At 42.2% G+C, this 26,976-nt stretch overlaps 1 protein-coding gene across 2 annotated transcripts; it reads right to left on the minus strand.

The window, feature by feature from the left end:
- Nucleotides 1–1,098: 1,098 nt before the first annotated feature.
- VGLL3 (vestigial like family member 3) lies at nt 1,099–26,976 on the minus strand. Of its 2 annotated transcripts, none has more exons than XM_083498717.1 (4): nt 26,486–26,976; nt 14,199–14,445; nt 9,692–10,195; nt 1,099–3,280 (listed from the first exon to the last, which is right to left on the minus strand). In XM_083498717.1, exons 1-4 carry the CDS (start codon nt 26,717–26,719, stop codon nt 3,237–3,239), a joined length of 1,029 nt encoding a protein of 342 aa, XP_083354843.1. In that variant the 5' UTR covers nt 26,720–26,976; the 3' UTR covers nt 1,099–3,236. The 2 variants fall into 2 exon arrangements, with proteins under 2 accessions (XP_083354843.1, XP_083354844.1); XM_083498718.1 differs by having other exon boundaries at nt 14,199–14,307; nt 26,486–26,864.

The following is a 26,976-nucleotide window of genomic DNA, read 5'->3' on the forward strand; positions in this document are numbered from 1 at the left end:
CATCAATTTTGCAATTTTGAGTATCAGCACTGGGGCAGCAGAGATTTATACTGCTAGCGTAGGCACAAAGGGACACCACCTATCATGTGTCTGAGCTGCAAACCACCATTATGATAACAGCAAGTTTAATCTTGACAGGGATTTTTATCAATGCCTTTAGAGGTTCACTGAAACAGACCTGACCTTCTTTCTTGGTATAGGCACAACTGTGTGATGCAAGTAGAGAGGTTTCCAGGTGTTTGCAGAAGCAAGTGGGATAGATTGTATAACTCCACTGTGCCTGGACAAAATAGAGTACTGCTTCATAAGTTATGGTATAAACTTTTGTTAATGATATCCCAGTTCAATGGTGTGATATGTCTGAATTACCTGGCAGAAAATTGCAAAGAAGCAGCAGTTGGTAAGTAGTGGAGATTCACATTTAAGATGTACTAACTAGGAGTTGCCAACATGGTGCCTTTGGGCACAGTACTGTAGTGCCTTTGAAATATTTTCCTGGTGCTAATGAAGCCTTTAAGCTCACTGTAAGAAATGGCAATGGCTGTTAACCTTTTATCCCTTTAAAAGATGAAGGAGGAAGTTGGAAGTACAATGATCTGTTGGATTTCCTTTCAGCCCTGTGTGTTTTTCAAGGTTCAGGTTGGACCAAACTTTTATCAGCTTCTTGGAAAAGCAAATTGTGTGTGCCTACACTGTCCCTGTGGTGTGGGGAGACACTGATCTGGAAAAGGAGAAGAAGTGGTCAGGAGGTGCACACCCCATAACACTTACTCAGAAATCCTAATGCACCCATAGGCACAACTCCTGTAACAAAAGAAAAAAGGCTGGCAACTCCTGCATTACACATATTTGAAATGAGCAGAATGTAATTTATTTTATTTTTTGTAATAACCATCATCCCAAGGAAATTGAAGAAAAAGACTGCACACAACAAGGAGCTTATGTTTTATTTTTTTCCAATCAGGAGGAACATTCCCTGCATTGGAATTTCCTTCAAGTTGAAGCAGCAGTTTGTAACACTTAGGGCTCCTCCAGAATTCCTTTTGTGCTGTGCTTTCCAGATACAGTTATGTGCTTTAAAGCTCTGTGTCCAGTGGGTGTTTTTTGTTTTCCCCTGGCACTTTCTCTGGGAAAACCCACATTTTACCGCCGAATTGGAGCAAATGGTAATCTGTGGAAAACCCAATTGCTGTTGGCTCTGATTCAGCGGTATAATGTGGGTTTTCACGGGGAAAGCACCAGGTCAAAAAACAAACAAGCAAAACCAATGTTCAGACACAGAAATTTAAAGGCTAGAGCTGGGCCTAGAAATGTGGCACAAGCAGAAGTCTAGATGAGCCCTAATAAGTCCTGTTTGCATGCATGCTGCTTCATGTACCTGCTTTAGACCTCAGACTACTGAAGAATCTCACCACAGGTTTAACTTTAGCACATATTCTAGAAATGTCTTGCTGATTATGGATCTGTGGGCAAATTCGGTTTAGCCAATGACTTCCTAATTTAATTGTATTGAAGAGTAGTGAAGGCAGCACTCAATGGACTGCCAGCTGACACCAGATTGTGGAAAATGAGTAGCTTTATTCCAGGATTTGAAAATACTGAGCTTTTTGGAATATACAAAGTTTTTGCACCGAAAAGGGGCTGATTCAGAATGCAAAAGCCATTGGTGGAAAGGTCCCCCCATGACCTATCAATACTTGCAAAATATGCTTCAGACTCTATAATTCCTGTTAGATTTTTTTCCTCATCACAAGAATGGTTCATTGGAAATATCACCCCACCCTCCCAAAAAAAACCCCAGCCCAATAATAGTATGTTTGGTTATAAGCTAGGTAATTAATAGTCTTGATACCTATTTGTGTGCCCCACTGATATTCAATGAATTTTTCAGTGAAGATCCTGTTTCTATGAACAGCAGAGCAGCTAACAGGCCAAAAAAATGGCCCTAGCTGTGCTACAAGGTGCTATCCCCAGAACTGTGGCACCATCGAAAGCTTACTGTGCTGTGTTCATGCTTGTACTTAGACAACCGTACTAGTGTCTTTGTGCAAGGCATTTAACATGCTCCATAGACCAGTGCAATTATTGGCTAGCTCTGGTCTGGATCCAAAGAATGGTATGGCTAGGGAAAGATCTTCTAAATCAGTCTACCCTTCAAGAGGAAAACAGTGAAAAATTAAACGGTGCACACAGTCCCTTGAACACACCTAAACTTGCTCTTGGAATCCCGCTCTATGTTCTAGCAGGCTATAGGTGGAGGTTGGCAGGAAAGTAGGGTATGTACCTCAAGCAACAAGGTGCTGCATCTCTCTTCAGCTACTGTCATGTTAACACTGCAGCTGAGATTAATTTAAAGGCTCAAGGCTACCCATCTGTTTAGGATTTCAGTTAAAAGCGTCTGTACTTCATTGTTTCAGCAACATATTCTTATCAGGTACCCAGTTCAAAGTTGTCATCAGAAGCAGCAAAGCAAATAGTCATTTTTCAACAAAAGAGCACTGCCGTAGACACTATTTTACATTTGAACAATTGCTTAAGCGAAAGGCAAAGTACATTCAAGATCTTGTGGGGTTGTTATATGGGGGACTGAACCGTTTGATCATGACAAGATACTTCAGGTCACAACAACAAAATCTCATACAACCACATCAGACATTTAAAAACCTATGCATTTCAAAAGATTTGCCAGTGCGTCTCTGAGAGCAAGTTCTTTAAAACAGAACTTAAAATTTTCAAAACTTTAAATTTTAAAAAATACATTGTTCTAAAATAGCCCACCAGTGCTGATGCAAACTTTCTGTATTTCTACAAAAATAGATGCATAAAGAACTACAAAAACTGCATTCCTGAAGGAGGACTCTAGGTCAAAGCTAGGTCTCTCCTGACAGTCAAGGGTATGCGTTAGTATATAGACCATGGCACACATCTAAGCAAAACACTGTTAAAAGGAGCATAGAGAAGTTAGATTGGAGAAATGCTTCAGCAGGCTCAGATGACAAATGATATACAAAGAAAGGTTTTCGATTTTTTTCTTCATGTCCTGGGACTTTAAAATGACCTTCTGGAGGTAAAGGCTCCATCCAAAAAACATATGGCTGGTTTGCTCATCATCTGCTTAGTATAATGTTTATTGCCACTGTGAAGAAACAGTAAAAAATAATAATACTGTAGTATCTCCTTCACAAGATGGGAACTCTTTTAACACTGGTTACTGGTAAAATCCATTTTTTGGTACTTCAGAACCATGATGTCTCCTTACTTTTGTCCTGATGTTGGATGCCTATTTTGAAGGGGAAGAGGAAATAAGTTTAAACTTGCATTGTTTGAGTGGCTTAATTTGATCAATCAGCCATCATCTTACATCCCACCTTTCTCTCACCATGGAACCTAAGGCAACATACACGTGGTTCCCAGGTGGTCACCCATCCAGGCATTGCCCATACCTCCTTAGCTTCAGTTGGGTGGTGGCCTCAGGTACCATCAGATCATACTCTGGGACAAAAGTTAATTACACCTGTGATAGACTGTACTGTAGTTGACTCCCCACCCCCCGTCCAATTCCAATAAGTAGTACTAGACTCAAAACATATTGATTTAAATCATCTGACATAAACATTCAGTTGGTTTCATTAAGAAATGACATTTATGTGCCTGAGATGCATCATAATTTTCAGTTTAAAGTAGTCTGAAAGAAGAACTGCATGTACATTCATCCCACTTTTACTCCTGGTACACACATTTGGCAGATTTTTTGCATTATTTCTGAAACCTGCACTGCCTGCTTGACCAGAGGTGAGAGTAGGATAAAATCTGGCCAACCGACTGACCATTAGGCTAAGTGAAGCCACCTCAGATCCTGAGAGACAAGGACTGAATAGAGATGCACTGGCCACACATCCTCCAAAGGACCTGCTTTTCTACATGGAATGAAGAGAGGCTTCAACATGTCTTTCACCTCAAGGAGCAAAATGTATTTGGACAGCCCTAATAAGAGAAGAACCCCCATCAGAAATGTGCCTTTCAAACCACTTTTGCCTCCCCGCCTCCCATTATTTTTAGTTGTTGCAAACATAAAAACATATAGAAGACTAAAACAGTAAATGAATACAAAATGTAATATAAAAGGCTGCCCAATGCAATAAAACATTGAAAGAGCCAATGAAAAACAAGCAACTTCCTAAATGCATTTAAAAAATAAAAATAGCTTCCCCAAAAACTCTACCAAAAAGATGAATCCACTAACAATCATTGAAATTTTTAAGCAAAGAGACAACTGAAATAGCCAATACAATTATCTGTTCCATCTTAATAAATTAAACATAAATATTTCTGTGATATTATTATGAAAAAATGGGTACCTTTTTTGTAATGTTTTGGAACATACAAGTTCCTTGATAATGTCCAACCTTATACTGATCTCAACCTGCTGTAACAATGTTTCTTTATGACCTTTATCTTTGGTCTATTTTGCCTTTTAATAAAATAAGTTATTAAAAACATTTACGTGAAATTAAAGATTATGCTAAAGTTCCTGCACTAAAGGGGGTGGGATGGGAACACTCTTGAAATTACTTACTGTTGAATCATTTCCTTATGCTTTTGTGGAACTGGCCCAGATTAATTTATGTGTAGTTTTGTAATCTTTTAACATCAACAAGGCTATGTAAGGGTATTCATATCTGGTCTGCTGCATCCTCAGTTAATGAATGTGTCCTTCTCAGGAGCTAGGAGTAATCTAGCCAGTGATTCTTGAGAGCAAATTCGTAGTCTTAAAAGACACAATTTACTTTTCCCCCTCATTAATGCTCAGTGAGATAGATAGATAGATAGAGAGAGAGAGAGAGAGAGAGAGAGAGAGATGATAGATAGAGATATATGCACGGAATCTTGTCCCTGATAATGTTAGTTTTCATTTTCAATCATTAAGGATGTAGGTAAATAGAGATTTTGCTGTATTGATGCAGACTCAAAAGAAAACTTTGCCACTTGTGAATGTTGGGTGTGGGGAGATGAGTCTGGAGCAGCTGCTTCAGTCAGAAATGTGTGTGTGAATTCTCCCTGAGCCCCAGTGTTTATTCAATGGTTACAGATCTTTTGTGTAGACTGTGGAAATCCCTTCCCCCCAGGCAGTGTTCCATGAGTGGACATAACATTTCAAAGCTCTCTATGAGTCATCACAATTGCATATAACATCTACATGCAAGCTCTGTTGGGATTAGGGCAATGAACACCATAAGGAGCATTTAAACATTGTATAGCTACCACCAGCCCCAGTCCAATGGGCAGGGGTCGTAGAACTTTTAGTTCAACGTCTAAAGAGCCACAAGTTCCTCTTCTTCCACCATCTTTCCATCCCTAAAGGATTAATAAAAAGTAAACCCACAGGAACTTGTCACTGTTTTACATATGTGGAAAAAGCCTACCCTGAGTTCAAATAAATGCAAGCTAATTGATTAATATATGGCATGCTATAATATGGTCATTATCATTTATGTTTGTGTTCAGATAAACCTGAAGTCAGCACTGCATGCATAATTAAATGTTATGCATGCATTTATGGACTGGATCCATCATTGACGATGCATCCTCAGTTTTGACCCCTGTACCCAAGCTCTGAAATGGAAAAGCTGGACCGGGCCATTAGCATTCTATTCTTATAACAACAGTTAAAATAGGAGCCATCCCTCACTCATCCCCCATCCCAAAATATTAATTCATTTCCTTCCTACGTTCACTTACCCATGAACAAATTGCAGCCCCTTTCAGGGTTTTTGAGCCTTTCCTTTAAAAAAAAAAATCTTAAAACAAGATTCCTTATTCAGCCTTGGACAGACAATCCAATTGTCTAGACAGCAAGGACTACTGGAATTGCTATCAGATGCACCTTTATGTTGCCTTCTATGACAAGAGTCATAGACAGCTGAAATTTGCTCATAAATACACCTTGCCAAAAGGCAGACCCCATGAAGGGGCTAACAATTGCTCCTAGTCATAGCAGACGATCACTTTACAACCTGGAGCATGAAATTTAATTACTCTTGTGTCATCTGTACAGCTGCAAACATAATTAATGGCCATAAAATTGCCCAGATCTTTTAAGGATTCGGTTGTGCTGTTTTTTCTTAATGTCCCGAGGCAGCAAAAGCAGCGCTGTTTTACTCTCTCCCCGATAAAGGAGAATGTGAGAATGAAGCTTGCTAGGTTGTAGCAGTTAGTACAAGAATGTGAGACAGGGCATTTGCACTGCTCTGTTCTCTGAAACCCAAATCCAAAGAACCTTCTAAAAGAAACGGACTATCATCTAATACTATGTGAATGGTACAACTTATATATATATATAGGATGTATACTTGTGAGAGCCATCTACTGTACTATTTCCCATATAAACTCTTATATTAAATTTGCAAACAGTAATGTCAGAATTGTATGGAAAAAACTGGGTGGGTTTCCTATCCTTGATGGCAAAAACTGCAGTCTGAAAATTGGAACAACAGTTTTATTTTTAAGTACAGGAAAATCAATTTAAGATGTCGCATTGCTTGCTAAAGTCTGTAGTCTGCTACGCTATATTAACAGGCAAAGGCAAACAAGAATTACACATTATATGTGAGCCTCGATCTTTTGCCCAATCTGCCCTTGGCTTGAGCATCACTTGAACTAGGTCCTAAACCAGTAAGTTTAGCCTGAGGTTCTGCCACTTCTCCACACCAGATCTGGGAGAAGTAGAATAAGCAACTTTTTTCAGATCCATGGCTGGCAGGGCTCACTGTAGTTGAATGAGCTATGCAGTTGTATGGGCCAGTTCTATAGTTATTTCACGGGACATGTGCCCCTTTTTTCCAATTCACTTTTCAGGTCGCCCTTTGATACAGTTGAGTTTTACTAGTGTTCTCCACTAGATGTGTAAAAAGACAGGCACAAGTCCTCAAACACTCTGGGAGATGTACAAGGTTCTTTGGATGCCACCCTCTGGACCTCCCATGGAGATGATGATCACAGGATCTGAGGTGTTTTGTGTGAGGAGAGGTGATCCTTGAGCATATTGGGCTCCTGAGATGCATAAAGCTTTGCAAGTCAAAACCAGCTGCAAACTCACCTGTCACATATCATAACTTAGTGATAACTAAGTAAATGAAATATCTCAACTCAAAGGCAGTATGATGCTGAATACCAGCTGCTGGGAGACAAACAGCAGGGCGGGCTTTTATGCCTTCTATCAGTTAGGAGTGATTTACAGATTACTGCCTACGCCAAGTAAGGCCTTTGATTTAACCTGACTGCTTGGGATCTTCAGGGTTTTTTTGTGGTAATGACATCTGCCTTGAAGACAAAGATATCTGAATGAAAGTTGGTACACATTCAAGAAACAGCTCCAGCTTGACTCTAAATCGATTTTAGGATGGCTGTGTATCATACTTTATAGAGGATGGCTCTGTTTGAAAGGCTGTCAGAGGACAGTCCTCATGAAGAAGTCCTCTATTTAATGTGTGAGGAACCTCTGGCCCTCCAGAGGTTGCTGAATTACAACTGGGGCTGATGGGAGTTGTAGTTCAGCAACACCAGGAGGACCAAAGGTTCCCCATTCCTGCTCTATTTGAAGGGCTGTCTGTCTACTCATGTCAGGTTTAAAGGTAAAGAACCAATAGATTGGTAACTTATTTCTCATCAACAGTTAGCATCCAGACAGGAGACTGAGCAGGCAAAATGATCACCTGGCCACAGTCTTTCCCAGATGTATTATATTTCTATTATTTGTATTTATACATAAAACCAGTATAGGTAAAGGTAAATGTGGTGGCGCTGTGGTCTAAACCACTGAGCCTCTTGGGCTTGCTGATCAGAAGGTCAGCAGTTCAAATCCACACAACGGATTGCTCTGTTCCAACTTCTGCGAACCTAGCAGTTCAAAAGCATACCAGTGCATGTAGATAAATAGGTACTGCTATAGTGGGAAGGTAAACAACATTTCCATGCGCTCTGGTTTCCATCATGGTGTTCCACTGTGCCAGAACACCGCCGGGATGTGGGTGGCGCTGTGGGTAAAACCTGAGTGCCTAGGACTTGCCGATCGTATGGTTGGCGGTTCGAATCCCCGCAGCGGGGTGAGCTCCCGTCGTTCGGTCCCAGCTCCTGCCCACCTAGCAGTTCAAAAGCACCTCCGGGTGCAAGTAGATAAATAGGGACCACTTTATAGTGGGAAGGTAAATGGCGTTTCTGTGTGCTGCGCTGGTGCTGGCTCGCCAGCTGCAGCTTCATCACGCTGGCCACGTGACCCGGAAATGTCTTCGGATGGCGCCGGCTCACGGCCTCTAGAGTGAGATGAGCACGCAACCCTAGAGCCGGACACGACTGGCCCATACGGGCAGGGGTACCTTTACCTTTACCTTTATAGTGGGAAGGTAAACAGCATTTCCATGCGCTCTGGTTTCTGACATGGTGTTCCACTGTGTCAGAAGTGGTTTAGTCATGCTGGCCACATGACCCAGAAAGCTCTCTGTGAACAAATGCCAGCTCCCTTGGCCTGTAGCAAGATGAGCCCCATTGTCACCTTTGACTGGACTTAACTGTCCAGGGATCCTTTACCTCTTTTACCCAAATCCAGTAAATGCAAATCTGTGTCCTCTTTTTTGGTGATGCGTAGCTTATTTTTTTAGCAATACACAAGTGGCCACTTTAATCTATTTTCAAGGGACCATGAAACATAATGCATGAGAGACAGAATCAATATTGAATTACCACAAGGTAACGTGATATGTATACTTAATATGCAATTCTTTGTGGTTCAAATGCTAGCTAGACCTGTTGGGATGTCTGCAGCAGGTTAATGGATGAGACCAGATGTCATTCCAATGGTACAAAGTATGGAGCTCACAGGGAAAAACTTTTGTCTTCCAATTCAGAGAGCATCTCAAAGTGCTGAAATGAGAGCCACATCTATAAAAGTAATTTGAGAAAAAGTGTTTTGTGCTTGGAATAAATTTATTTGGAAGACTGCCCTGTAGAATGACAGCTTTCTTTTATGCTGGGTTGTTTTGGGGAAGTTTTATACATAACATTTGGGTTGGAAAACACTTTATGATCTCTTGGATCCACATTGAGTGAATTCAGAACATCTCATTCTCGAACAGGATTGAGTAAGAAACCAGATTCATTGCAGGCTTACAGATAGAAGAATCCTAAGTTTGTCTAAGTTGAAAAAAGGAACAAGGAAGGGTATGTAGAACTGCAAAACAAGAAAGCCAGTATCTGTTTTCTACTGACTTTCTATAATAACAGGATGTTTGTGGTTAAATTTTTGCTACACACAATAGAGCTCTGAACTTTGGGATTGTTTGCCTGTATTAAGTGTGTTATATGTTTTGTCTGCTTTATGATTTCAGTGGGAGTAAAGAACTAATTCTTCAAGATCATCATTGCAAATCTTAGCATTCTTGCAACTTCAACCCTTTCTAACTACATCAGGGATTCATATCTAACAGATCAGGTGAAAGAATCAGGGTGGGGGGCTTGTGACCCTCTCAGTTGGTCTTGGACTATAACTCACCATGGTGGCTGATGGGAGATGGGGGCCCAGCAACATCTGCAGTGCCATAGTCCCCCCCCCAAATTAGTGGAGGTCTTGAGGATTTGCTTGGTTACGACCTATGTTTCCTGAAATACGAACCACGTAAAAGAGAAAGCTGCAGCTTACCTGTGTCAAACCCAAAAGTTGGCACAATGTCAACTGTTCCATGAAAGGCTCCTGCCCATGCTGAGGTAGCACTGGTGACAGCAGTAGGATCTGTCTTTGTTGCATCACACTGTGGCGGAGGAATCTTGCCTGCGCAAACTGAAGGCATCAGCAAAGATCTGTACCGTGGGTCAAGGTGCGAAGTCGGGTGGTGATGATGATGCATGTGTGCATGAGGATGGTGGCGGTGCATGTATACATCATGCATGTGTCCATATGAAGGGCTCACCTGAGATGCTAATGGATAGTGCCAAGATTCTGGCATACTCGGCGGAGGAGGTGGAGCAGTCTGATGCAGAGTATGTCCTGGCCAGCTGCTGGGATCTGCTGCTGAGAAGGTGCCTGGTGCAGTAACAGGAAAGTCATGATGAACTCCACTTAAGCATGGTGGAGGTGGAGTTTGATAAGAACTGGTCCAAAACGAAGCTGGGAAACCACTCCTCTGGCTTGCGATTGTTGCATTCTCTTTTAAAAGAAACATCAAAATGATGATAAATTCTTCCATGGATCTTGAATAATAAACAGTTTTGCTAACATGAATAAAGAAATGAATGTAAGTTCCATGGACAACTATTTAAAAATGTTGATGAAAGCACAAGTAACTGGACCTTGCCAGAAACCCTTTTTCATGTGCCTCCTCAAACTAAAGCCTGGAGGACAACTATGAGAAAGAAAGCCTTTTTGGTGGTGGCCCTCTGACTATGCAATGCTCTCCCTAGGGAAGTTCACATGGTTAAAACTTTTATGTTCTTCCAGGCCTTTTTAAGATATATGTTTAATTCACAGTGGCAGTCTTAACATATGCATTTAAGGGCTATTTAAGTTCTTTGCTATACAGCAGTTTGTTGTTTTGGTTTCATTGCGCTGCTTTTGTATTTGGGTTTCTGTGTTGTTCGTCTCTTAAGTTTATTGTAGATTTATTGTGTATGTTTTTTTTTCTATTTTATTAAAATTCTTTTTAGACCCCAGGGCTCACCAAAAAGGGCGTAAGTAATTGGCCACTTTAGTGTCTAATCAGCAAATTTTTAAATGTGTTTGGAAATATAACAAAACAGCTGATTTTAGAACTAAGCAGATTGCAATTCTAGCGCAGCTCAAGTCCAAAGCCATTATATTATGAAATCACATACTTTAAATCCCATCTTTCTAAGGAGTGGTAAATGATTCTACTATGTAACGATAGTGCTGGCAGAGATACTACTAGTATTCTTGCCCAAAGCTTGATTTGAAGTAAAGTAGAAAGGAAGATGCTTTGGGGGGAATAAGGGAAGCTAGAGATGTTGCCATGGAAGAATATGCCTATAGGTGATGGTGAGGAAATAAAGTCACAGAAATATCACAAAAATAAGAACATTTCAGCGGGGTGTCTATCAGACCCACCCATATCTATCTGTCTGTCTATGTATCTATCTGGCAATTGCAAAGGTTTATTTGTTTTATTAAGCTAAAGAGCTTTCATATCTAATAAATCACAATTTTCAATGAATTTCCTCATTAACCTTTTATTTTTATTTTTTTAAAAATAAGACTTCAATTTTAACAAAAGTTAATCAACTGTACATCAAAAAATATACATGTGTCCCACTGAAGCCCTTACTGTATGTATCCCAGTAGAGAGCTGTGCAGTGACCAACTTAAGCATTCTACTCAGAACCTATTACACCTGAGTTCAATAGAACTTCAAGATGCCCTGGAAAAAAACCTTATCTAGCCCAGTGTACTTTCTGATGAGGATGGCTCAGCAGAAGATGAAGGCTTTGGAAGGAGAACCACAGAAAGGGAAGCAACACAGTCAAATCCATTTCTCCCATCCTTCGGGATCTCTGGAGACCTTAAGTTTGCCTTCGCATACAACTGATGGGAAATGGTGTTCAGTGTCCAAGAGATAAAAGTGCACTCCTCTGTTCTGTGCTAAATGTGCATGGGGAATGTTAGGTCTGTAGAGCTTTAAAATAACATTCTTGAATATTTGTGAAATGTCATCATGCTTCCACACCCAATTCATAAACATTTCACCTCTTGCACAACCAAATTCTTGGAGACAACTTCTTAATCTCTTTTGGTTGTTGTTTTTAAACAAAAAACCTCAGAAAAAACAATTTTGACGCTTCCTATCTGGTGAGGTGATCTCTTGGCATTTTTACATATATATATTTTTAATTTCTCAGAAATCATCTCCTCTCTGGTGAGAGTCACCTGAGAATTGCATTAGGATGGCTAGTTATGCTAAAGCAGAGGTGGCAGTAGGTAAATCTGCATCTACCAGTAGATCTCTATGTAACTGCAGTAAATCGGAAAGGATTTATCACTCCTAATTGTTAAGCAGTAGCAGCAACAAAATGGCACACTCATTGTACTGCCAATATGAAAAATATGGGATAGCTAGGAGCAGAGTTTTGTATGGAAGGATGGTGAGTTCTGTTCAGTTCCTTTACTCAGTAGCAGACAACATGGCCAGGGTGCATGGCTTATCTGACGTCCCTTCTGGACAGCGGCTGCGGAAGATGGCGGAAAAACTGAGGGTTTTTACACAGAGGCTGGATGACCATCTGTCAGGAATTCTTTATTGCATGGGGTTGGACTAGATGACCCTTGGCGTCCCCTTTCAGCTCAACAATTCTGTGCTGTGTACTGAGATGAGAAGGGGTGAGGCAGCAGAGAGACTGGCACAGTGCAAACACACCAGCAGGAACAGCAGATTAGCTCCTCTGGCACATTTGCACCCTGCCAATCTCACTCCTGCTCTCCAGCCCAGGATGCAGCAGTGTCTTGGCTGGGTGGGGCGAGGTCAGGTATGCAGTGTAGCCCCATCATGCCATCCGCTGTTGCCCATCCTCATATTATCTGTCACCAAGGTCAGAATTCTTCCATTCTAAGCATAAAGAACTTAAGGGTGGATCATGGGGTTTTAGTAAACAAAAAACAAACAAACCCCTAAATGGATTCAATATGCCTGCAATCTGCCCACACTTGCGCTAAAGATAGCCAAAGGAGTGCAATTCCTTCTCAAAGCTATTCGGCAATGTAATAGTTCAGCTGTAAATGCGGGACACAATCATTTCAGGCATTAAGTGTTCATATGTTCTTTGATTTAGGTTTTGAGATTTCAATAAAGTACTTAAGTGACTTGATAATATTGATACTGTTTATACCCATTTTGGTAGTATTCAGTTGCTTGGAGAAAACCAAATACATCCCAACTATCACTCCCATTTCATTTTCCAGTTTTCATTAATTTTGTAAAACTAAGCAATCCCATCTGTCTGGAACGGCCAGCTCTTTCCGAAGTCCTGATGCTTATCCACCCACCAAACTATATAGCATGATGATAAGATAGCAATTCCTGCATTGTCACACTATAATATCTTGCAGGAAAGTGACATTTTAAAGGTGTGAATATTAAAGAATTTTCCACATGGCAACCTCCCATTCTCTGAGACTAATTCTGTAACGTGAGAGTCACACTCAACGCAACACATAAAATCCACACGCATAGGATCTCCCTGTAGGTTTTATTATTACCAATTGGGAGCCCCATATTTCTGCTCTGAAGATTTAAAAAGTGGAGCTGGACAAAGGGGGGCAGTTAACATGTCTCGTACCTGCATGGTTTCCCCATTGCTCTAGTTACAGTTGGGAGGGGCAATTCAGAAAGGTAAAATAGCATCGGAGAAGCAGGTTTTGCACTCTCTCCAAGTACTATTTCTCTAGTTATCAAAGCCACTGCACGAGGCTGCTAGTTAAGAAAAAGAACAGAAGAAAATTCTAGTTACAGATTTCCTGCATCATATCTCTTTTCGTGGTAAAAGGTAGGAGCTGGTTTCAACCAGACAGTTCCACTAGTGGGAGCCAATGCAAGACATCAGAATAGCATTCAGGAGGAGAGTGCAAAGGGTGTCTCCCCTCCCCCCCATTGGCTCTAGAAGGGTTAGGACAGGCGTGTCCAAACTCTGTTAATTTGGCCCCTGTGGCAGTTCATTTATTGGGGTCAAATCCTAAAAAAAGCTCAACAACTTCAATTCTTTAAAAAGCTCAATAACTTTGGTCGGCCCTCACGCATGTTCACTTCATCAAATCTGGCCCTCTTTGAAAAAAGTTTGGGGACCCCTGGGTTAGGAGAATCGCTATAACAGCATGCAGGAGGAGAGGGGAGATTGTTCCACTAGTGTAAAGGAAAACGCTTACACTAGTGGAACAATCATAATAGTGTGATGTTGAATTCCTCTCCTAATTTTCCCCAGGAATTTCCAAATTTTGCATGTGGCTAATCAGACAGCATGGGTAACACTGGTTTGCAGGTCAGATTTTTGTGTATCTGTGTCCTGCAGTCCAGGTGTTGTATGGCAACCTAATCTTTAAAAAGAATGTAGACCTGAAGGTGTATATAAAACCCAACTTACGTGCTCACAAAACCAAAGGAATAAAGTAAATGAGATGTAACCAAGTTTTAACCAAGATGTAACCTTACCTCTCCATAGCCCTGTCTTGCTTTTTGAAATGGCAGTCTCTGGACTGAAGCGACTAGCTTGGTTTAAAGCTCTTGAGAAGTGTTCATCCACTACTGACCCAATATCACCCTGAAAGTAAGTGAAAAGGACGCAGCGAGAGTTAAGGTACTCCATATCAGTAGGCTGGTCTTTCTCATCTTCCTCTTGTTTATTAGGAAGGGTCGCTTCCAGAGATTCCTGCATCTTGCTGTATACAGCTAGCTTACTCTGGTATAAGGGAGGAAAAACAGAAAGAAAGAGAGTAAGATAACTTCAAGTACAGACCACAGAAACAAACATGCATTTAACGTATGGCAATGGAGATACATTTTATATTATTATACATTTACTTGTAGCCAGCCCTATCTATTCTGTAAGTGCCTGCCACAGAGAATAGCCATTCATATTGTGTCATATAGGGATGAAGATAAGTAGAAATGCAGACCAAATGAAATTAACTGACTTAACAAACACCACCAAGATTAATGCACAAATCAAAACATAACCCCTTCCATTATTCAGTGGCCGGTGAGGCGTCCTACAGATATCCATAGAATCATAAACTGTCAGGCTAGAAGGCATCCTTGGGGTCATCTAGTCCAAACCCCTGCAATGCAGGAATCTCAATATGTTTTTGAGCACAACTCCCATAATGCCTCTGCATTGGCTGTTCTGGCCAAACTAATGGGAGTTGTAGTCTAACTAAAACTTGATGGTTCAACATTGACGATGGTGGATTTTACAAACAGTCGTGCTGGTTCTTGTTTTAAATGACTCAAGTGGCTCAAGTTCATGCTGTTATGGTGCAGTCCTATGCACACCTATCTGGCAGCTTTGCATTGAACTCAGCAGGAATTCCTCGTGATAACCATGCTTTTAATGGTATTGCACTGATCCTCAATCAGCCATCTGATGAATTATTACTCTTGTTCAAGTGATGGATTTTCCCAACCCTAACGTATGAGCGGAAAGCCTCTGCGTATCTCTCCACAATTTTCCAGCTTCATAATTCAGTTTTATTCGTAAAATATTCCAGCTTCATAATTCAGTTTTAGGCATTCTTCACTATCCTCCACTTGTCATAGCTTTCCTGGGCTTAGTTATCATTTGTGGAGGAGGAGGATGCTACACATAGATGTGGGTAGCAGAATCGAGCCATTTGTGAGCGGGGAGAGGGGGAGTCTAAGCATTGCCAAAGATACAAAACAAATCTGTGCTCTTCCCTCATTCAAGCAAATGCTGCATTTTTTTACATAACACCAACTTATAAAAACATTGCATATAAAAGATGATTAAATGTGATGAGATTGCTGTGAGATAAACAAACCCTTTTAAAGTTCATAAGGGGGGGGGAACATAATTAAAACCAATGTTGGATGATGAAAGCCTCTGCGTATCTCTCCACAATTTTTCTGTCAAATCAAACGAAAATGTCAAAATAAATTAAGTGTGAAGATCAATTTTACATGGAACATATTTTTCAGATGTTCCATGTTACGAATGTTTTCCAAGAAGCCCAGATCCACACCCCTCTGGCAGTGAGCATCCCTTTGTGCCCAGCATGGGGGAGAGAAGGGAACGGGTGTGATTGTTGGCTGCATGGCCAGGGCTGTTCATCTTAGGGTACAATTGCCAGCCATGCCACCTGCTATGGAGGCCTCAGCATTTGGCTGACTTGCTCATGCAGAGCTAGTTGGCTGGGGGACCAGGATACATACACCAAAGTGGAAGCTCCTTTGCTTTGGTCTCCACCTGAGGAATAAACTTGAGGATTCTTGTCTTACCTCCTCTCCCACTCTGCTATCATATGTCAGTTATCCAGGGCTATTAGTTCCCCTTTCTCATATGAACTTGTTGTGCATATATTTTGGTTCATGGCAGTCTGTGCTTTCGTTTCTTAACTGCTACAACTGGCACTTAAGCATTAGACACAGACCATAGTTTGGGAAGTAAGGGGCTTCCAGGAACTGGCAGACAGATGAACCACCTTGGTGGTGGCAGGCAGCTCACATGGTATGTTTGTTCTAAGTCACTCCATCCCCCCCTGCCCCAGTAATTTCCACGTTATTTGCAGAAGGAGTTGTTATTAGCATCAGATTGTCCCTGCTTGTGTTACACCATCCTCAAGCACGCTGCAATCAAAAAGGTTGCAGGTTTTTAACTCGGCTCTCTGTGAGCTTATTATCCACACTTACCTTTCATCCACTGGTACAGTACAGCCTGTGCTTTAAAGCTCGGGGTCCGAACACTCTTTTCCCCTCTGAAGCTTCCCCCTTGAAAATCTACTCTTTAATGCTCAATCGGTGCAAATGTTAGTCTGTGGAAATACCAAACTGACATTCGCTCCGATTGAGCAGGTTTTCACAGGGAAAGCTCTGGAGCAAAATAGGGGGGTGGGCAGTGGGACACAGAGCTTTAAGGTGCCGACCTGTGCCTGGAAAGAGTGGGGCAAAAGGTATGCATGGATAAGCCCTTAGTGTTTCCCATTCTTCCCCTTCACCCTCTGTGCAGCACAATGTTTGCCACCATTCTTAGGCTCTCAAAGAAGTAGTCTGTTAAATAGCATTTTAGCCTGACCCAGGCTTTTCCAACCTAGCGCTGCCCAGATGTTTTGGGCTGCAAACTGCCATAGGAAGAGTCCAGCGTTTTATAACTTTCACTTGTTTCATTTCCTTCAGCTCAGCAGCATCACAATGACCCATATTCAAAAGTTAGTATTTTCACTTTCTTAGAAATACCACATTGTTACTCACATCACAATAGAACAGGGTGAGCAACCACAGCCCTGGGGGCAAAATGTAACTCTTCCTCCAGGTCCCTTGGTACTCACTCCCCCACCCCCCCACCCCAGTTTACACACCCTCTTACATGGCAAACTGTGTCATATATTAGCAATAATCAGTAGCTTAAAAAAAATAACGGGAAGAAAATTGCATTGCCGTGTTCACTGTCATGCATTTTCATCTCTATTTTTCATCATGGGCCAGTTTAGGCGTCGTCACACTCCCTGCAAATGTAGCAGTTGACTCTGCCCTTTGCAGATTTCATTTTATTGTTATTGTATTCCGTTTGAGTTTTCGGCTTATTGAGATCATTTTCAAATGGCAAACCAGGAAAATTTACATGTGAAGGGTAGGCCAAGGGGGCAATGTGGAAACTTGTTCCTGGGATCCAGATGCTACTGCTGGAAGTCTGCTAGCGTTTGTATATAGTAGGTGGAATTCAGGAAATTAAAACTCATATCCAGAGCTGCTGCTCTGTGCAGGAATGCTCTTCGTTTCATGGTCAAGGCTCTGTCACAGCATTTGCATTTCAATCTTTCCTGTTTCTCATCCCAAGAGTTATTGCTGAAAGTTATTTTGGTTAATTTTAGAAAATGAAGCTGAATCTTTGATATTCCTATTTTATCCTGAGATGCTAACACTTTACCAGTCTAGTGGCAAACTTTCTCTACATACCTAGAATGTTTGTTTCAACAACAGGGTAATACTTGATATACATTTTCAAGCAACAGAAACCAAATGAATTCCCCCCCTTAAAGTTTTCACAGTAGGACAATTCCTAAGACATCTCTTTGAGCCTCAACATTGTTCATGTTATGAAGTTAGATTTTCATTGGCAGTCTTCAAGAGATGGGGGAATCCTAGCCATAAAATTAAACATTACTAACACTTTTAAAGCAAATTATTCCTTATGGTCCTCTTCCAAAGCACCTTGATGTGAGTACATACTAAGGCTTCTCCATTCATTTCAATGAATAAATCAACTAAAATGAATGGAGAAGCCTTTGCACACGTGAGAGTTCTGAGAGTGCATTTCAGAGGATGGCTGCTATTGCAACCCATGCCATTTGACCAGTACTAACAGATGACCCTTTGTCAGCAAAGTGGCAACAATACTGCGGAGTCAACATTGCTGTAAGCATAACCATGCATCATCTGTGGCACGAACCATAATAGCAGCAGGACACACCATGTTGCATAGCAGAAATAAGCAAAGCAATCTTGCAAAGATGCAAAACTAGGAATTATTCCCCCATAGGTCTCTCTGCCATCACTAAACACACCCTCACTGGTACAACGCCTTTACAAAAACAGACCAAAGATCTATCTAGCCTGCCAGGCAATAGTCATCTCCTGTTCTGGTTCCTCACTGACTCCGAACCTCGAGGTATATAAGCATCATGACTGGTAGCACGTGACAGCCCAATTCTCCGTGAATTTGTCTAATTCCCTTTCAAAACCATCAAAGTTGGTGACCATCACAATGCTTGTGGTAACAAATTCCATAATTTAACTGTGGGCCCATTTTCTCTACACCATATATACCTCTTAACATGGTCTTTATTACTCAGCTTTTTTCTAAACTATAAAGGACCAAGCTATGTTATTTCCTCTTGCAGAAGAGTAGCTCATAGAATTGCACAGTTGGAAAGGATCCCGGGGTCATCTAGTCCAAACCCCTTCAGTGCAGCTATTTCCTGGCACCTGCTACATTATTCTTTTAAACTGGAGACTGAAACTGGCACCTTCTACATGCAAAACATGCCCTCTTGCACGGAGATACAGTCCATCCCCATATTATAAAGATATCCTGGAGCTTTTGAAAACAGATCCCCATAATCTTTAAGGCCTTTCCAGCAATGAAAAATAGGACAAGCTCAATTTGCAGCCCCAATAAAATGAAATGAATAATAAAAGGACAAGAACAAGTGTGTGTGTGTGTGTGTGTGTGTGTGTGTGTGTGTGTGTAGAGAGAGAGACACGTTTACAAATAGTGATGCACAAATTGCATGTCGAATGCAATCACCCTGAAAATTCCTAAGTCAATGCATTCACATAACTTACACTACTGAGAATTTTAAACTACAACCTTTTTTCAAACTGTGTGACATATTTCAGTGCTTTCCCCCATTATTTTTAATGCCGTCGTATTTGGAAACAAAAAAATACAGGTTTTAGCCTATTGTGGGTCTCAGCTCTTGGAAGGCTCTTAAACCTAGCAGAAGTTTCCATGAACTGAGGGGGGAGCAGTATTTGATGATTTGCCTTCCCTTTTGCAGCCCACTGTGCCCACCAGAAATCTGCTCCATAATGTTGGAAGGCCCTCTTGAGCACTTCAGGAGGTGACTGGGGGGCGGGGCACTTATAAAAGAAAGGTGTGATTTGCAAAAACTCTCTTCCTCCCACCTCTCATTTTCGGAAGCCTCCACTAAAGGAAAGAGCCTTCCAAGAGCAGACATACATAACTGGATATAACCAACTGATGTTTTTGTTTACAGTTTCAGATTAGTCTCTTGGATCAATGCTTATAAAACTTCTTAGTGATGAGGTGAAGTGTCAGAAATTGTTGAAGGCATAACTGGATATCGGCAGCAAAGTTTAAAGCACACTTCCTGTGAGTGTTGATATGAATAAATTCGCATTGGTATGAAAAGGATGGTCAGGCCACAGGCCAAATGTGTCTGGTTAGTGCTGATGTCCATCTGCTGGCAATTGCAAATGTTTGGCTCTCCTCTACCGTATTTTCTCCTTCCTTTCTCCACCTACAGCAGCATGACTGATTCCCCCACACACCCCGATCCCCTTCCCACCAATTAAATGCAGCCTGTGCATTTAAAATATCACCTGGCTAGCAGGCATGACAGGTAAGTAAATACGGGGATAGTGAACAAGAGATTCTAAGTACAGCATATGAAATAATCTAGTGCAGTTTAGTCACTGCCTATTTTCCAAAACCCTACTGCTTACCTGCTGCTTACCAGGGTTGGCCATTGCTGCCTATGGAAAACAAATGCCAGTTTCTTTCCTACCTATCATAAGAACCATCCTAATAAGCATGCAAAAGGAATTACCATCAACCCCACCCAGTATGGCTAATAGTCAGGGGTGATGGGTGTTATAGTCAAACAACATTAGGAGGTCCACAGATTGTCCATCTAGGGCATGCTGCAGTCTAAAGGTGTACACTTCACCATACTAGTGGTTCTGTGGAAAAATATCTAAACATGTGCTGACGCATCGTAATTGAAATCAGTGGGATCTGAAAGTTCACTTTGGCATGATCAAGGCTAAGTAGTGAGTAATCTATTGTACAATTTTAGTTCAGAAAACATCAGCTTGTTGCAATATTCATGATTAAATTATAATTAACAGAAAATGAATTTGGAATTCTTTTCCCATTGTATTTTGTCAACACCAAAAGCAGAACAGGCTAGACAGAGCCAAGGGAAAAGGGAAAAAATGAAACTGTCTAAATCTGTTGTTTATGTTAGGATTTATGTAAGCCATGGTTGGGGTTATTAATATTTTATTTTTTATTTATAATTTTCATTTATATACATTATAACAATTATTAAACCATAGTTTTAATATTTTCAAGTTTCGACTCCCTTTCCCCTCTTTCTGCGGTTCCTTACATTTATTTTCATCCTTTCCTGCATACTTCAAATTGCTTTTAATTATCTGTTCTCATATATATATATATATATATATGTTTTCGTAGATTTTCACGGGTACAGGAATGCAGGTTTTGGTGTCCTCGGGTGTCTTCCCGTGTAAAAGTTGGGGTGTCTAGGCGACGTTTCGACGAGGTCTCACTCGTCATCTTCAGGCTGGTGCTTTCGGCTTCTTGTTATATATATATAATAGGTGAAGGTAAAGGGACCCCTGACCATTAGGTCCAGTCGTGGCTGACTCTGGGGTTGTGGCACTCATCTTGCTTTATTGGCCGAGGGAGGCGGTGTACAGCTTCCGGGTCATGTGGCCAGCATGACTAAGCTGCTTCTGGCAAACCAGAGCAGTGCATGGAAATGCCATTTACCTTCCCGCCAGAGCGGTACCTATTTATCTACTTGCACTTTGACATGCTTTTGAACTGCTAGTTTGGCAGGAGCTGGGACTTAGCAACGGTAGCTCACCCCATTGTGGGGATTCAAACTGCCGACCTTTTGATTGGCAAGTCCTAGGCTCTGTGGTTTAACCCACAGCGCCACCTGCATCCCATATATATCTCATATATATGTTTAAAACTGCAGGTTTTCACAATAATCCTGCCAATGTCTTGACCTGTTTACAGCTTGTTTGTAAATACTCAATAAACCACTTCCATTCCTTTCTAAAACGTTTGTTGTCTTGATTTCTCATTCTTCCAGTATGTTTTGCTATTTCTGCATACTCTGCTAGTTTCTGTATCCAATCTTCTTTTGTTGGGACTTCTATATCCTTCCACTTTGGGGCAAATAACATTTTTGCCGCTATAGTCGCATACATAAATAAATTTCTATATTGTTTGGATAGTTCTAATCCTATAATTCCCAAGAGAAAAGCTTCTGGCTTTTTTTACTAATGTTATCTTAAACATCTTTTTCAATTCATTATATATCATCATTTCCCAGTAAGCTTTAACAAGACCACCACATGTGAAAAAGGTGCCTTCTTTCTATTTATATTTCCAACACTTATTTGACTTTGATTTATACATTTTTGCCAATCTACTAGGTTTTAGGTACCATTTATATAGCATTTTCATATGATTTTGACTTAAACCATAACATGCTGTAAATTTTATATCTGTATTCTATAATCGTTCCCATGCTTCCATTTCTATATTATGCCTAATTTCTATTGCCCAGTCTATCACTGAAGATTTCACTTGTTCATCCTTTGTCTCCCAGCCCAAGAGCATCTTGTACATTTTAGACATCACTTTAACATTACAATTTAACATGTCTCTCTCTAATTGTCATAGTTGTTCCCCAAACCCCCGCTTCATATCCTTTCTAAATATTTCATTCAAATGATATTGTTACTATTTTGTTACCATTCCTAGTAAATCCTTAAACTCTTTTAATTTAAATTATCCACCCTCCTCTCTTAGCAAATTTCTATAAGTCGTCCAACTTTCCGGCATATTTTTCTTTTTCACTGCTATGGCTTCAAAAGGTGAAAGCCAAAGTGGTGTTTCAGTTTCCAATAAAAAAATTGTATTTGTCCCATATTCTATACATTTTTTTCCTAATTATATTGTTTGTAAAACCTTTATGTACTTTCACCTTTTCATACCACAAATAAGCGTGCCAACCAAAAATATTATCGTGACCTTCTAAATCTGGGGTTGTTATTGTTTTAGGGTTTGTTTGTTTTTTGCCTGCTACGGGCTTATAAAGTATTACATAGGCAAACAAATATTCCAAATCCCCTAAAATATCACTGGCAGCGTCTTCTGAATTTTATTGACTTTAAATGTTGCCATCAAGTGTGCAAAGGTAAAGGAAGTGTGATTGTTTTTACAATTTTTAGTCTTAGACCAAAGATTCCCCAGACACATTTCCCTGCATGTCCACTTCCATTAAAATCTATCCACATGCACCTGTGAAACAGATGACCAGCACAGTTGGTGAAGCTCTGAGAGTGCCCGTCACCTGTTTGAGGGAAAGGCTAGATTTGATCCTCTTCTCCCTAGACGGAACCAGTGCTTTCAACCTCGCCATGCTGATGCCATCAGGGATGTACGGTATATTGGACTGAGTCAGAACATACCAGCATACAGCCATAGGTGCCATACACAGAAGATTTTTGCGGTGTATAGCAAAAGCTGCAAGGAATGTGACCCAGCAAAGAAAACAGTATGTGGAAGCTGCTGCAGGCACATTACCTCTGCTAGACAGCAGTGAGAGTCGGGGTTCTTATCAATGTTACGCAATATCATAGTTATTACCCTCAGGTTTTATTAAATCAGAAATCCATAAATACGTGAAAAGAGCAGAGTCATCCCCTCTTTACAAACTTGCCAGCTTGGAAATATAAAAAAGTGGGGGGAGAACATGCCAAACAGAAGTAAAGTGTTTCCTAAACTAAACTGTGTTCAGGCAATGAAGCATACCTGTGTTCAGGTTGTCAACAATTAAAGTTAATCACCGATTTCTTATCGCTGTTAAGATTCATATAGAAAAAAATGAAACAAAAACCCAAGGAGAAAAGATCAAGGCAGGAAAACATAGGGACAGTGGCATATAGAAGAAGCTAGATCTAGCAATTTGCCAACAAAGAAATTTACTTGCTTAAATAAATGCTACGCTCTATGGACTCAGTAGTCTCCTAAAAAGAAAGCGACTTCTTAATTTTAAAAATACATAGATGAAAAAAGATGCTCAAAACCTGGAACTGTAAAAAGAAAAAGTAGAGATGAAGAAATTTAAGGTATATAAAGCCTAAATTTTCCACTGCTACACTGTATTTCCAAATATGATAGCAAACTGGAACATCTGTTCGTATTTGATCTCTTAGCAAATAATACTTGAAATTGTGGAATGCTTAAACAGTAAAACTACAAATCAGTAAAATGGTTTCAGTTGCAACTGTAATAACCCAGATTGCAAAATAAACTTCAGTATACTTCAGTGATGATGGTGATGGGAAGACATCCCAAATTCTACATGCTCTTACTGTCCATGTATAATGGACCTGAAAAGGTTAGCCAAGCATTGCTCAAACTGCCTTGGCAATGAATAAAGAGGAAATAATAAACTTGAAAAAGGGATTTTGTATTTTAGCCCATATTTGTGTCTCCCAGGCAAGCTGGTATTAAGGGTCACTTCCCATGTACGGAGAAAACAATTTTTGTGGATAATAATGATAAAACCTTATGGAATGCAGCAACAACCAAAAAATGTATTCTCAGATGACTGCATTGGGGCCAAGTCAATATTAGTCCCACTTCACCCACGCACAAGCATAGTCTAAAAATGCTGTCAGCCTGATAAGAATTTCCTGATTTACTTTGTTACATCAGATTCTTAAGTTAAAGGGTAAAAACAGCCCTTGCCGCTTTACTAGAAGAACAAGATGTTTGACTGTCTTTAAACAACAACAACCCTCTTCTCCTTTATTTCTGCAAAAGAACTTAGTACTTTAAAACAGCACTGTAACAAAAAAACACAGTATTGGGGCTTGTTTTATCAAGTGAGGTGTCCTGCACACCAATTAGACATCCTGTGCAACTTTGTGAATGTTTACTCAGAAGCAAGTTATACTGTGTTCAGTAGGACATGGTACATGTGTTCAGGATTGCAGCCATAGTAATAATATGCAGAACGTACAACTAGGCCATTGTTGTAGTTAATTACAATGAATTATGCTTGGTATAGAAGTAATACTGTTTACACCCACAAAGCAATGCTCTCTATTAAAAACCCAAATGAAGCAATTAAAACAGTAAAGGCAGTAAAGGTTGCAGTCCTATACAGACTTAATTCCTATTGAAGTTAATAGGGCTTACTTTTGAGTTGACCTGTGTAGGATTATTGAAAGGCTTGTGGCACCTCAATGTAACAGATTTGTTGCAGCATAAGTTTTTGTGTAGTAGAGCCCACTTTATCAGATACATCTGATGAAGAGGACTTTCTTCAGTTCACAAAAGTGTAAACCCAAATTAATCTGGTAGTCGTAAAGTACCACAAAACTCTTCTGTTGTACCTTTTGCTCCAACATACAGACCCATTTAACTCACTGCAATTACGAAAATGACTTTCTGGCTATGCTCTTGAACGGGGCAACACCTACAACTGACCAGGATAGCAAGTTTAAGGAGCGCACATTTACTTGGAAGTAAACCCTTACATACCACAATCCCAAATTACATGGTATGGACAGAAAGATCTCCCTCCAAAGCAACTGTGTTCCGAGTATGTCTGTTAGAATCAACGAAACTAACTCGCAAACAAACAGATCTCGCAATCCATCCCATTGTACTTAGAAATAAGTTCCACTGAAAGCAATGGAGCTTGCTTTCGAAAGCATACCTTCAGAAGTCAGAGCACAAATGCAATCTTCCTTAAGGGCACCATCCCAGCATTAATTCAGAATTCGGGGGGCGGGAACCAGATGAGCAAAACCAAGGTGCGATGATCGAGCGCCCCAAACGTGTCTGCGCCCAGCGATCTCGTCAGGCGCCATGCCTAAGTAACGCGGACGAGCTCTCCTCCGCTTTCCCGTGGGCAACTTTGGCCAGGACTCAGCCCTGCGCGATCTTTTCTAGGAGCGGGGCCGAGCGCCGGGGCTGCCCTGGCCCTCAGGTGCCGGAGGATGGGCGCAGGCGGCCGAGGAGAAGCGCTTCCTGCTTACCTCGCGAGGCTCTCGCAACCCGAGTGGCTGTCGAGAAAGCGAGTCCCGCAAGGGTCCGGCCACAGAGTCGGGGCAACCCGAGTCACTCGGCTGGATCTAGAAAAGTACATACACTCCAGACCCTGGGGTCCAAAGCCGTCTCAAGTATATTCACACGCACGCCCAACTTTCCCCGCTCTCGCGCGCCCTTTTAAGACGCACAGACACGCGTCGTCGAGGTCCAGACGTTCACCTCTCTCATTGCCGCCTTTCCCCTTCCAGACCCACTTCCGCACAGTCACGAGCAAGTGAGGTAACTCGCCAGAGGGGGCAATCCTGCAGGCACCACTAAAGGACACCGTCCCGTCGAAGAAGTCTGTTTCTGCTATTTGAGCTTCTAGAAAGCGCCAAGAAACTTCCGCATCAGAGCCTAAGGTGACTTGGAGCGCCTCTGCTGCTGCTTTCAGGGAGCTGGAGGTCGTGAAAACCCGCTCCGTCTAGGTCCCAGCCGCAGCTTGACACTCTCACGCCCCACACCCCTGACCTCCAGGTGTGCTCTCTGTTCACAGGCCGGCGCGCCTGACATTCCCCCCTCGGCTGGGGCTCGGTCCCCCTCTCCGCCACCCCGCCCAGGTACACACACACACGTGGTGGCAAACAGCCCCGATGCCTTGTCTGTCACAAGTAGTGACAGGCAGTGTGTGCCGCACCCAAGGGAATGTATGTGCCTGCGACGTGGGAGAGACAAAGCGGGCGTCTGTGCGAGAAAGAGCGGGTGACCGTGAAGAAGAACATAAACATTCCTAAGATAGGAGGAGTGACGCACATCGACGTTTATGTCAACACTCGCTTAGAGCCACAAATACTCAAGGCACAGGTCGTCGCACGCGCTTAGGACATCGCGCACGCTGGAGCCTCGTTCACACGTGCATCACCCCCTGACCGCTGCATCCGTCACTCGCACATACCGGAGTTAGGAAACTCTGTTCAGGGCCATGAGCTGGCGACCTGGCTCAGGTTCATCACAGACACGTGAAAACCAGCGGGAGAGTCGCTCGGAGAAGCGGCTCGCTTCATCCCAGCTGAGCCGCCCCGTCTGGTCTTCTCCCACCCCGCTCCTAGAATGGAGCCTGTCCCGCCTCCTGCGCGCCCGGCGAGGGTCTCACCTGCTGGCTGTGCGCGAAGGGCGGCGCAGGAAAGGCGCCGGGGGCGGCGGGACCCGCAGCTACGGCGCCGGGCAGCTTGAGCTGGGGCGGGCAGCACGTCGCCTGCGGCTGGTGCCTCACCACGTCGGAGCAGCTCATGGCAGCCGCCGCGGGACCGGCTAATGCCAGCGTCCGGAGAAGCGGGAGCCGAGCCTTCCAGCCGCCGGTGCCGGTCGCCGCGCTGCCTTCTCCCATCCGGGCTCGGGCGCGGAGCCTCGGGCTGCGGAGGCCAGTGGCGGAGGCGCCGTCATCTTCGGGAGTCTCGGGGAGCCTCCGCGGCGCTTAAATAGAAGCCGGGTTGCCTTGGGCGGAGGAGGCAGCGCAGCCCGGGGAGGCAGAGCAGGGGCAGCACGCCTCCGCCGCCCTGATTATCATAGACACAATGAGGGGCTGTCGCGCTCTGCCAATAGCTGCCCGGGCGCGGGGGAGCCGCGGCCCAACTTGGCAAACTC

Source organism: Podarcis liolepis (assembly GCF_965112155.1).
Source record: "Podarcis liolepis genome assembly, chromosome: 4".
Lineage (NCBI taxonomy): Eukaryota > Metazoa > Chordata > Lepidosauria > Squamata > Lacertidae > Podarcis > Podarcis liolepis.

Bases quoted from the DNA above. Each gene is read 5' to 3' on its own strand.
- VGLL3 (XM_083498717.1), bottom strand. From the start codon at position 26,719: ATGGGAGAAGGCAGCGCGGCGACCGGCACCGGCGGCTGGAAGGCTCGG. The intron at 14,446-26,485 runs GTGAGACCCTCG...CCCTTATACCAG, and splicing joins CCTTCGCGCACAGCCAGCAG to AGTAAGCTAGCTGTATACAG. The intron at 10,196-14,198 runs GTAAGGTTACAT...TTCTTTTAAAAG, and splicing joins CAAGACAGGGCTATGGAGAG to AGAATGCAACAATCGCAAGC.